This window comes from Guillardia theta, assembly GCF_000315625.1.
Source record: "Guillardia theta CCMP2712 unplaced genomic scaffold GUITHscaffold_13, whole genome shotgun sequence".
Taxonomy (NCBI): Eukaryota; class Cryptophyceae; order Pyrenomonadales; family Geminigeraceae; genus Guillardia; species Guillardia theta.
The window spans coordinates 95,817-106,210 of NW_005434661.1; the positions used below are offsets into that span (position 1 = coordinate 95,817).

The 10,394-nt window shown below is 50.8% G+C and overlaps 4 protein-coding genes across 4 annotated transcripts; 2 read left to right on the forward strand and 2 right to left on the reverse strand.

Annotated features, from left to right (window-relative positions):
- Positions 1-1,138: 1,138 nt before the first annotated feature.
- GUITHDRAFT_161695 (hypothetical protein) lies at positions 1,139-3,014 on the reverse strand. Its single transcript, XM_005837634.1, has 5 exons — positions 3,002-3,014; positions 2,574-2,803; positions 2,334-2,445; positions 2,177-2,278; positions 1,139-2,118 (listed from the first exon to the last, which is right to left on the reverse strand). The coding sequence occupies exons 1-5, from the start codon at positions 3,005-3,007 to the stop codon at positions 1,951-1,953; spliced, it is 618 nt and encodes a 205-aa protein (XP_005837691.1). The 5' UTR covers positions 3,008-3,014; the 3' UTR covers positions 1,139-1,950.
- Positions 3,015-3,301: 287 nt separating this feature from the next.
- On the forward strand, positions 3,302-4,074 carry GUITHDRAFT_151058 (hypothetical protein). The gene is made up of 3 exons (XM_005837635.1): positions 3,302-3,349; positions 3,661-3,871; positions 3,931-4,074. The coding sequence occupies exons 1-2, from the start codon at positions 3,341-3,343 to the stop codon at positions 3,868-3,870; spliced, it is 219 nt and encodes a 72-aa protein (XP_005837692.1). The 5' UTR covers positions 3,302-3,340; the 3' UTR covers position 3,871; positions 3,931-4,074.
- A 1,069-nt stretch (positions 4,075-5,143) lies between these two features.
- GUITHDRAFT_134848 (hypothetical protein) lies at positions 5,144-7,787 on the forward strand (the record flags this gene model as incomplete). The annotated part of the gene is made up of 16 exons (XM_005837636.1): positions 5,144-5,508; positions 5,558-5,612; positions 5,663-5,722; positions 5,770-5,812; positions 5,875-6,020; positions 6,073-6,109; positions 6,167-6,261; positions 6,305-6,435; positions 6,495-6,648; positions 6,699-6,914; positions 7,037-7,105; positions 7,153-7,247; positions 7,300-7,343; positions 7,390-7,481; positions 7,624-7,683; positions 7,734-7,787. The coding sequence occupies 16 exons, from the start codon at positions 5,144-5,146 to the stop codon at positions 7,785-7,787; spliced, it is 1,716 nt and encodes a 571-aa protein (XP_005837693.1).
- A 70-nt stretch (positions 7,788-7,857) lies between these two features.
- Positions 7,858-8,396, reverse strand: GUITHDRAFT_151059 (hypothetical protein). The gene is made up of 2 exons (XM_005837637.1): positions 8,289-8,396; positions 7,858-7,999 (listed from the first exon to the last, which is right to left on the reverse strand). The coding sequence occupies exons 1-2, from the start codon at positions 8,384-8,386 to the stop codon at positions 7,900-7,902; spliced, it is 198 nt and encodes a 65-aa protein (XP_005837694.1). The 5' UTR covers positions 8,387-8,396; the 3' UTR covers positions 7,858-7,899.
- Positions 8,397-10,394: the final 1,998 nt, after the last annotated feature.

The window sequence follows — 10,394 nt, forward strand, 5'->3', positions numbered from 1 at the left end:
ATTAGTTCAGGCAGCTGCTGACATTCGCTTGCAAACCCTAGTGGGTCCCGGACTCCAGGTGTCCGGGGACCGGTGATTTCGTAGCAGCCCGGCCCGGCCCGGCCTATGAGTAACGATTTTGTAACGGAACAGGATAGCAAACGAAGGTTGGCTATGCCGGGGACGCAGAAAGAGGGGAAGGAGGGGTTGGAAGGAGGGCAGCGCCAGATTGATCGATAGGAAGAGGATGAAAGCCTTATACTTGATCTTGCTCTTGCTGTGTTCGGTGTGCTCTACACGCTCTGAGCTCGTATGGAGCAACATCTCACAGAGCAACCCGCTGGCTAGCGCGTCCAACTTCATCTCAGTAGCCTTGAAGTTCAACCAGACAATCGTTGGCGACGACACAAAGGCTGATATAAATTTTGTTCTGTCAGGGTTCAACAATGCAGTTGCGAGCAGTACGGTTCAACTTTTGCCTATTTCCAGCGTATCTGCCACATTTCCTTTCTCGGAGTATCCAACATATGAGGTCGGCAACTTTCAGAACTCATCCCTTTTCTTTTCTCTGCCCTGGAACGCGAGCTTGTTGTCTGATACGGTGTATGGATTCTCTTTTGAGATCAAGAATCCTTACCTCAACAGGGATGCTTCGAGCATTTTTCTCAGCTTTCCTGGCGAACCTGGGGGCGAGCCTGTATTGGTGAACTCGTTCCTCTCTGAAATCTTTGGGGTCCCTGGCGGCTCAGCCCCGATGCGGATTGTGATACCGCTGTTCACTGCAGCCAACGCAAGTCAGACAAACGTCATGGCAGGAGGGCCAAACTCTATCGTAGTGCGGATAAGAAGCAATGTCCTTCTGCCGCAAAGCTCCAACTTTACGCTGTCCGGGCTTTACGGGCTTTTGCAAGAGGACGGACAATCGTTTGTTATATTGTCTGACGAAAACTCGCTGGAAAATGTCTCAAAATGGAATGCGACCGCCGCTTTAGTCACCGTGATTTGTAAAGTTTCCATCCCTGCCGACACGGTGTTCACCTTTTCCGTGAAGGGCATGAACAGCTATGCACAGCAGAACTCGCAAGATCTCAAGATCAGTGCGTCCCTTGCTGCAGGAAGGTATCCTGTGGTGATTCCAAGGACGAGCATGGCAAAGAGTGGCCTGTCCTTGTATGGAATCCCATCCGGCGCCAATCCTTTGAAGATTGTCGTCCCATTCTTCCTCAACGTCTCAGCATTCAACAGAATTTACATGGCAGAAAGCTTCTTCTCGATAATTCTCAATGTTTCGAGTTACGTCGATATCCTAGATGCTTCCACGTTTCTCCTTTCGGGCGTGAAGAATGTCACCAACGTGAGCAGCGTTCGAATCGAGCCAGCTGATGGAGAGTGGATACAGACAGAGCCTTCGAGCTTGACGGCGACAGGAATCATTCAGTTCTCTCCGGCAGCACTTTTGTATGCGAACCGTTTTTACTTGATGAGCTTGAATGTCTCTGTACTCGACCTATTCAACACTTCGCTGGCCCATATGCAGCTCAGCGCGGCGTTGGCAGATGCGAGTGGAGCCTATATTGGACAGATCTCGCCGTTCTCGATCTTGGCGATCGATTTTTATGTCGCTGAGTCTTCGGAACAGAGCATATCCTCTGCAAGTCAAAACGTTTCTTCGTGCGTTGTGTGTCGGGACAAACCTGAGAACTCATACTGGGAGGACTCGTGTCAATGCCAGTGGCTGTGCAAGCATGGTTACTGGGCGACATATAACAAGTCCATGTCGACTCTGTATGACAGTGTCAATTGTACTCTTGCATCTGAGGTCAGCTCTGACTTGCTGGTTCTTGGCGTCGGGTGGGGTTGGATCTCTTGTCCTGTTGGAGGCAGTTGAGCTTTCCACGGAAAAATTCTGCTCGAATGTGTGTAAAGTGCTTCTTGTATTAATATCATAAAGATGGTGTTATCTATTTTGTGCTAGTAGCCTATCCCCGATTTCCCGTAATCTTTCAGTTTAGGACAGTCTTCGTCATCAAGCATTGAATAGTGCGCAAAGTTCTCTCCCCTAACTATCGGCAGGATGACCTCTAGCACGCACTTGTCAGAGTCCCATTTCGCATTTCCTTTATCAGGGTTGACGAGCTCCTGTCGATTCCAAGTCAAACCACAATACCCCATTACAAAAGAAGTGCAGGAGTCTCACAGGAAGCGGCAAACCAAGAAGGTACTTAGGGGACTGAACCAGAAACTCGTTCTTGGTCACATCCAACTTGATCGTGGAGAACTTGGTGTTGGGCATCTCAACCTGAATAGAGAAAACACCCCGTGAAATTCTGGCTGCCTCTCTCGCCTTCCCTTACTTTCACTATCATTTCTCGACAGCTCATGGTTGAATTGTCCTTGACACTCCACGGCGCACCGAGAACATCATCAGTCCCTACTTGCTGACGATACCGAATATCATGCTTGGGCCTGAAAAGTCTACTCAGAACAGACACTCGCACGGTCGATGACCGAGCCACATAAGTAGCATCCACAGGTCAAGGAGAGCGATCATGGGAAGGGGGGAGAGTAGCATGCAACAGTTGAGCAAGCATTACTTCTCTCGTTTATCCGCCTTGCTGATCTTGTCCAGAACTCTATCTTCGTTGACCTCGTCATCATCCCAGATAGCTTTTGGATCTTTCTTCTTATTTTCCTTCGGAGCAGGCGCTTGCTTCGGAGGCCCGATATCACCAGGGCCCAGCCTCGCTGTCCGATCTCGCTGAACATCCTCCTCGTCTACTTGCGTTTCAGAGAATAGGTTCGAAAGGAGCTCCAGATCTTTTCCCTGCAGTGTCATATCAGGGTTTCTCTATGTGCTCCTGTGTGTCTTTCTGTCTGTTACCTACCCAGACCAACAAATCTTGAGCTGAAACCTCTTCTCCATCACCATGACAACTAAGTTTCATTCCCATCTTTCTCACGCCCATATCCCGTCCTCCCTCTCCTTCCTCCGCTCCTCCCCTCTCCTCCTGGTTCCACTCACCGACATGGCAGCCGTTGATTTGGCAGTGAGGCGGGCTCAGGTCGAAGTATTGTGGTACCAGCTGACGTGCTACTAGGTGCAAGAACTTTTATCTGCGATAAGCCATCTTTTTAGGTTTTATTTCTGTATAGATTTATTTTAAATACAGTTTTAAAGTTTAGAAAATATACTGTCAGAAAACATTTTGGAGAGATTTATAGAAGTTTAGTACAAAAATGTACCAGCTTTTAAATGTACCATGGCGCCTCAAAGGTCATCTTAAAAATCTTACTTTTTGGCCCGCGACGCTTCGCACAACCCAACCCTTGCAATCATGTCTTGCCGGCTGGCAGCTGCGACATGCGCTTTGTTGTTATCTCGTTGTGTTTGTTATCAGATTTCATGATGTACTTCTTGTACACATACTTTCCTCTTGTTGTGGTTGAGCTTGCTGCCCTTGTTTGATCCCTTTCACATCAAGAGTGTCTTCCTGTGCAAGGTTTGATTTCACTCCGCCCCGTGAACGTCGACGTTCGTGCTGTATACAAGCAGCTTTTAGTCCCTCGTCTCCTCACTTTGTATCTTCCTTCTGATATTTTTTGTGAATTCCCATAGATCAGATCCCCATGACGCTTCTCACAATTGCCCCTGCGACTACCATTGCTAAACTTAAATGGCAGGAGATGTTGACAGTGCTTCGTGCTTGCAATGCTCGGTTGATTGCTGTCGGCGGCATGTGCCCTGACAACTCCGATGCTCTCTACTCCAAGGACTGGAACCCCAAGTACAGCCGCAAGGAGTTGATCGAGCACGGAGTCTGGATGACCAAGAAGCAGCTCAGGAAGGAGAAGCGCGCGGAGGAGGAGAGCGTTCATCACCACTTTTCTTAAGGTTGTTTGCTATTGCTGACATCACTGTATCTACCTTCCTCCTCTAACGTGAGTCTGCAGATTGGACAACCTAAGACATGACTTGGTCTTTGTCGGGGTTCGTGCGCACTGGCGGAGCAAGCGTTGCTATTTTTTTCTACGATCTTGCATGTTTGTAGGAGCTTTGTGGTTGATTGATTATTAAGAATGAACATGTTTCTGTGCAATGCTGTCTTTTGTTTTTGGTGCGTTGATGTTCAAACTTGGTGATCTAGAGTTGTCCGGTTGACGTCATGGGCAGAGTGTAGTGCAGAGGAAGTTGTCTAATGAACAGTAGGACGCAGAGGTAGATGTCTACTGGACTTTGGGACTGTCGCGAGTCGAGTGATATCTAGCAAGCAAGGTGTTGAAGTTAGGGTGAGGGTTATTTTCTCTACAGTTCATGATCAGTCGAGCTCGTCACTGCGATCACTCACCTCCTTGACCAAGTTCTTGCCAGCTTGTTGAACACCACACCTCGTCGCGTACATGTCATTGAATGCATGCGTTTTCGTGACATTGTTTCTGATTATTCCTTGTGCTGCCGTTCGCTCTCAACTCTGCCTCCTTGCCTTCACCCACAAATGACGGTGACAACGGCACAAAACTATCAAGATCAGATTGCTGTCTGCAATTCTTCTCGCTCCTCACGTGCACCTATCCCCTTCCATTGTCATCCCATCCCATATTTTCTCATGCCTAATACATCTCATCACATCTCATCGCATCTCATCGCATCTCATCCCTCTCAGCTACCCGGCTACAGCGGAACGATAAGTGGTAGAGTTCTTGATTAGACCTGTAAGTACCCCCAGTAGAAACTATAGACCGAGGGAATGGAGGGGGTAGGGTAATATTCGTTTTTGTGGTTTGTCTTGTTTTAATGCATCCCAAATTGCTGCACGCTATCTGCAAGAACAAGAGGAGCAAGAGGAGGGAGTAGAGTAGAAGAGCGGAGGTAGAGCAGGGGAGGAGAGCGTATCATATCAGAGAAGATATTGTGCTCTCGCAGAGACGAGGGGAGAAGATAGGATGGAGGTAGAAAGGAGAATGGTCGCTGGAGCGAGAATGGAAGATGAACAGGCAGGTGAGGGCCCGAGGATTGAAGAGGGAGGCTAGTCAGGAGCAAGTGGACGGTGTGAACAATTTGTGTTGAGCGAAAGGGAACTATCATGAAACGAGCATGGAATTTTTATCATAGACAATCTTGTGAAAGCCTATCTAAACTGAGTTCAGTCTCAACAGGCAACATAACATGGCTACAGCAGTGGAGAAGAGCAATGCTGGTGCTGTGCAGGGGGAAGGGGGAGGAGGAGGCAACGGCAGCATCGACGACGGAGAGAATCGAATCGAGCATCAGTATTGGACAAGATACATGGAGGGCGTGGTCAAGGAATCGCAAAAGTCGCTGGATCAGCAGTTCCTCGATCGGGACTTGGGCAAGCTCATCAAGTCAGCGGATGCGATCAGACTGCAAACACTCATGTACCACGAGTATGCATACGGGACGGAGAAGGTCTCGACCAAGTTCATGTACCTGGGGAATTACTATGCTCTCATGTTGCGATACATCGCACTGGTGTTCGAGAAGATGAAGTGTCATCCGAGTTACAAGAACAGGTTCCCTCTCATCTGCGATCTAGGTTGAAGTTATTGAGAAGTGATGCAGTGAATTTCGCAAAGAAATTGATGCACAATTGAAACAGGGAAAATTGGCGGTACAGGTGCCAAGCCAAGTTCCCATAGTTGTCTTTTTAATAACAGATTGCTTCAGGAATTGGAGAAAGAGAAACATGAATTGAAACGACTATTCACAATCCAATACAGGGAGAAGGTTGGCTTGACCGGTGTAATTGGCTGTTCTGATCTGAAATTGAACAGAGAGCCTTGAAACAGGCTAATATCTCCAAGATCAAAGAAAAGGGTTAGTTTGACTTGAAGTGTGTGGTGGAGGTTTGTGACTCCCGTTGTCTTGTTCAGAATCAGATCTGAAGAGCCTCAAACTCATCGGAGATGCAATGGAATCTATGAAGATCAACGTTTCCACTGGTACCTGCTGGGACCCGGCTGAGTCGGGATTGACGTCGACATTTCCAGGGAATGCGATGGAGAGGGAGGGGCTACAAGAGTTGGTATCTGCTGACCGCACTCGTATCCCAGCAAGCATGGCTGATCCTCGTGCAGATGGACAAAGATCGTCACGTCGTGCAGCCTGCGGCTGGTTGTTGTTCTTGCATGCCTGTCGATGGTTCCCATGATGCTTCCAACTTGCCATCAGATTTGCCGCCGTCAAACTCGAAGCCCTCGGTGACATCAGCTCCGTCCGTCAGCGCGCAAAGAGCTCTGGGAGATCAGTCCGTGCGACCTCAACAGGTTGTTCACCTTTCATGTTATCTGATCATAACGAGTACACAAGGACAAGAGTACTTCGCCAGCGTCCAGGAAGGGGATCATCGAGGAGAAAATGCAGAACGATGACGACATTTTCATTGCGTTGCCGGTGTTCGACGAGATTCCCGTCCTCCTCCCTTCGCAGAACCGCATGAAGTATGAAGATGAGCATTGCTGGCGAGCAGCTGGCGGGGACAATGACGGATGCCTTGCAGGTTCGACACTTTCCTGCAGCACGAGAGGAGAGGATACAACGCATCCCTGATCCCACCTACCAAACCTCCTCCTACCTCTACCTCTACAGTCAGCGCTTATCCTGCTCGACAGAGCAGCAAGTACAACGAGATGTACGACAGGGACCTTCAGCTGGTCTGAGCAAACCGCTGCTCCCCTGCAAGCTAGTCATTCTGGTTCTACAGGCACTTCGAGAATCCGCCATGCTGGCCAACACGGAGAACATGAAGCTACAGAGGTGGCGCAAGGAGAGTAGGTGCTGTATGCTGATCCCGGGCAGGTTAAGAGAGCGATTGGAAAAGTTTACAGACTTCGAGTTGGAGGACGTCGACAATACAGGCCACTGTCAGTTCGACGCCATCGCTCATCAGATCGCTGGACGATTTGCCGACCAATACAAAGTCTCTTCCTCCTTCCCTCCCTTCCTCTCCTTCTCCCTTCTCCCTCTTGCCCTTGCACTGCTGTGCTTTCATGTTCTCTGCTTCTTCCTTCATCCCCATGAAGCTGACTACCTGCTCTGCAGGTTCAGCCCAGTGAGGTGCACTATCGAAGGGTGAGGAGAGATGTGGCGGAGTGGCTCCGGCGCAATGCGGTATGCCCATGTCCGCATGGAGTAGATGCTGCTGACGCGCCTGCCAGCATGTGACCCTGGACAACGGAGCTACAATCACCGACTTCCTGGACAGCGAGGACGGCGCGACGTGGGAAATCTTCTGCGACAACATCGAGGACAAGTGGTTGGCAGGAAGAGGGAGGAAGGGACGAGCGTGGCTGACGTGGACGCAGGATTAGCGCCAACCCTGTCTGGGGGAACCATCTCACATTGATCGGTGAGCAAGATCTCGGAGTTCCTCCCTCCTCATGCTCTTTGATCAGCCGCTGCCAACTGCTACAACCGTCCCATCAGAATCTGGTCAACCGCCCCGGGAGATGACTGGTGGCTTCAAATAGAGCCCAAGCACTACAAGGTTCCCCTCCTCTCTCTCCCCCTCCCCTCCCTCCTCATAAATCTCCTTACTCCTCCCTCTCTCGTCTCCCACCCTCCGCTTCCCCTACCCTTATCGTTCTGCTGCGGTCTTGGGTGTTGACATCCTGACTTGCCGCTCACAGCCCACCCATCACATCCGTCCCTTCGAGCTTGCTCACCTCTACGAGAGACATTACCTCTCGGTGAGCGTATCACGTACAACCTGCTGCTTGCTGATGTGCCATGTTCACAGGTTCGAGAACGAAGAGGCAAGAACTCCAAGTTTTCTGGAACTCCGCGATACTGAACAAGAAAGACATCTAATCCACGCATGCTCCTTTTCTCCTTACATGACCTCCTTCTTCCGCCAGCCAATAGATCAAAGCTTTTTAATCCTTCACGCCCTCTAAACCGACATCTTAGTAGAAAGGATGTCCCACAAGCCACTCGTGGCCATCATCAGGTCCGTTGACTCCGTCATAGTGCACGTAGAGCTCTGGGCTGTCAACGGCGTTGTTGCTGTCGTATAAGTCAGACTTTCATCGTGGTAAGAGGGAGATCTTTTGTCAAGTTTGAGTCTACGACAATGTGTGCACAACAAATAGGAACAACAATGTGCACAACAATCAGCAAAGATGTATGATTGCTACAACATTCATGCTGTCGTCTTTCGTGTTATCATAATATAACATGAACTCTTCCAGTACAAAGAACAGAGCCGACTGTCAAGGAATATGAACTTGCGAGACTGCACAGGAGGAGAGGATCTGTCTCTAAGAGCAGAGCATGGAAGGGAGCATCAGCTTACCACACGTAGAAGGAAGAGTTCTTGAGCGTGCATGCGTTCAACGATGGGACGCCCATGGGGTCTCCAGAGAAGAGTGACTTGAAAACAGGCACCAGCATTGCGCGTCCCTTCAGCTACACCACCCTAATCTGATCTGTTAAGCTTCAAATTTTATCTTTAAACTTGAAATTTAACAGAAACAATATCGATGTAGCTCTGAAATTGTTTTGTAGGAAGGCTGAAGAGCTGTCTAGCTGTTTGTCCTGGTTCCTACAGCTACTCAGCGCACGGCCCGGCCGGCCCGGGCCGCCGCGGCCTCAGGAGTCCGAAAGTGACTCTCACTAGTTCCAGGCCGGGCCGCGGCTCGCGGCTATCCGATCGGGCACGGCGCCGCTGTCGGGCGCCGCGGGCCGCGGCGCCGCGGGGGCCGTTCAACGGTTGCCGTACGGTACCGTGCCGTGTCTGAACTCCGGGAATGACAATACTGATATGACCTGTTCAAGTTTGCCAGAGTAAACGAATCCGGGAGTCCGGCGGATGTCGACTTGTTCGACTTTGAGGTGAACTGTGAATGAGCTCAGTGCTGCAGTGCCCCGTACCGTACTACCGTCGCCCCGATGACTCTGGGCCGAAATAGCGCAGTGAGCAGTGAGATGGCGTTAGTGGCGTGCAAGCTTGAAGCGAAAAGATGGGCCGCAGGTGAGCATGTGGAGGAGCAGAAAGAGGCCGCTGAGGGCCGGGGAGGGGAGCCTGGAAGAAGAGAAGTTGCTTGAATAACCTCTTCTTGCACTTCACTTCTTCAGTCTTCGATCGTTTAGACTCGCGATGAGAAGAACAGGTCCACGTGTATCCTCAGAGCTCACGCGTACACTGTCACAGACGGCGATGAAGCTGCCGGGCTTACAGCAAGTTGAATGCGAACTCAGATGAAGATGAAATGGGACGACGACGACGACGACGGTGAGCAGTGCAGATGCAGAAGATAAGACATCTTAGAGGAAGAGGAAGAGACGAATAAGAGTACGAGTACGAGCAAGATACGAAAGGTTCTAAGAACAGAACCCGAGACTGTAGACTAAAAGAGGTCACCTTGTGCATGCGATGTTCGCGGTTGAAGTTTACTTTCAAGAATGGATGAAACAGGAGGGAGACCTGCAACAATCAAACAAACTCTGACATCCCACCGAGGGGCATGCTGCTGTCTTCACGAACACTGGGAATAGAGGAGAACAGCGATAAGCGAGATACAAGCACCGAGACGACAAGGCGGCTGGTCGACAGGAGGGTGACTAGTTGATCTCCTGAAGAGGAAGAGCTTGCTGCAAGATGACAGCTTCTTTCAAGAGAATGATGAGGTCAACGAAAGTGAGCCCATAGGGAGTGAAGAGGCTGAAGAGAAAAAAGAGTAGCCGTGGGAGCAGGAGGAGCAGGAGGAGCAGGAGGATGGAGCAAGACCATGTACAGAAGGTCAAAAGGGCAGGTCTGTGAAGGAAAGCACGCAGAGGTGTGAGGCAGAGGCAGGGGCAGGAGCAGCCAGCAAGAGCTCCTTCACAAAAGTTCGGCATTGTCTCATCAACATGTCAGACCTATCACGGCCAAGGAAAGTTTCTCATCCTCCTCCTACTCGTCTGTCTCCTCAAAAGCCTCGTACTGCCTCTACCGTGAAAACGGAGACTCGACCTGCCTGCCTGCCTGCCTGCCTGCCTGCCTGCCTGCCTGCCTGCCTGCCTGCCTGCCTGCCTGCCTGCCTGCCTGCCCTCCCCTCTTCCTCCCTCGCTTACCCCTTCCCCGCGAGGATAACAGTCCACTTATTCGAGCTCTTCCCTCCTCCAGTCCCCAACTTGCTCCCTCCACCGTGGCATGGTGAGGGAGCCATTCTCGTGCCTCCTCCTCAGCTGTGTAGTGCTACTGACCCTCTCCTCCTCCTCCCCTCCCTCCCCCTCCCTGCCCCCCTGCCCCCCTCCCCCCCCGCATTCCCTAGGAGGGACCCTAGGAAGGGTTTGCGGCTTTGAGGGGGTCGCAAGTGCGGCAGGCTCAATGCCAAGAGAAAGATGAAGGCACGGGGCAGGGGCAGTGCACATACCGGCCATGCAGACAGCAGGAGGAGGAGGATGAGGAGGAGGAGGA

What these genes read in the sequence shown, in the direction of transcription:
- GUITHDRAFT_161695 (XM_005837634.1), bottom strand. An exon ending in AAGGCGGATAAACGAGAGAA is followed by an intron (nt 2,446 to 2,573) that starts GTAATGCTTGCT and finishes TAGACTTTTCAG; the next exon opens with GCCCAAGCATGATATTCGGT. An exon ending in GTCGAGAAATGATAGTGAAA is followed by an intron (nt 2,279 to 2,333) that starts GTAAGGGAAGGC and finishes TTCTCTATTCAG; the next exon opens with GTTGAGATGCCCAACACCAA.
- GUITHDRAFT_151059 (XM_005837637.1), bottom strand. Translation starts at nt 8,386, where the DNA reads ATGCTGGTGCCTGTTTTCAAGTCACTCTTCTCTGGAGACCCCATGGGC. An exon ending in AACTCTTCCTTCTACGTGTG is followed by an intron (nt 8,000 to 8,288) that starts GTAAGCTGATGC and finishes CTTATACGACAG; the next exon opens with CAACAACGCCGTTGACAGCC.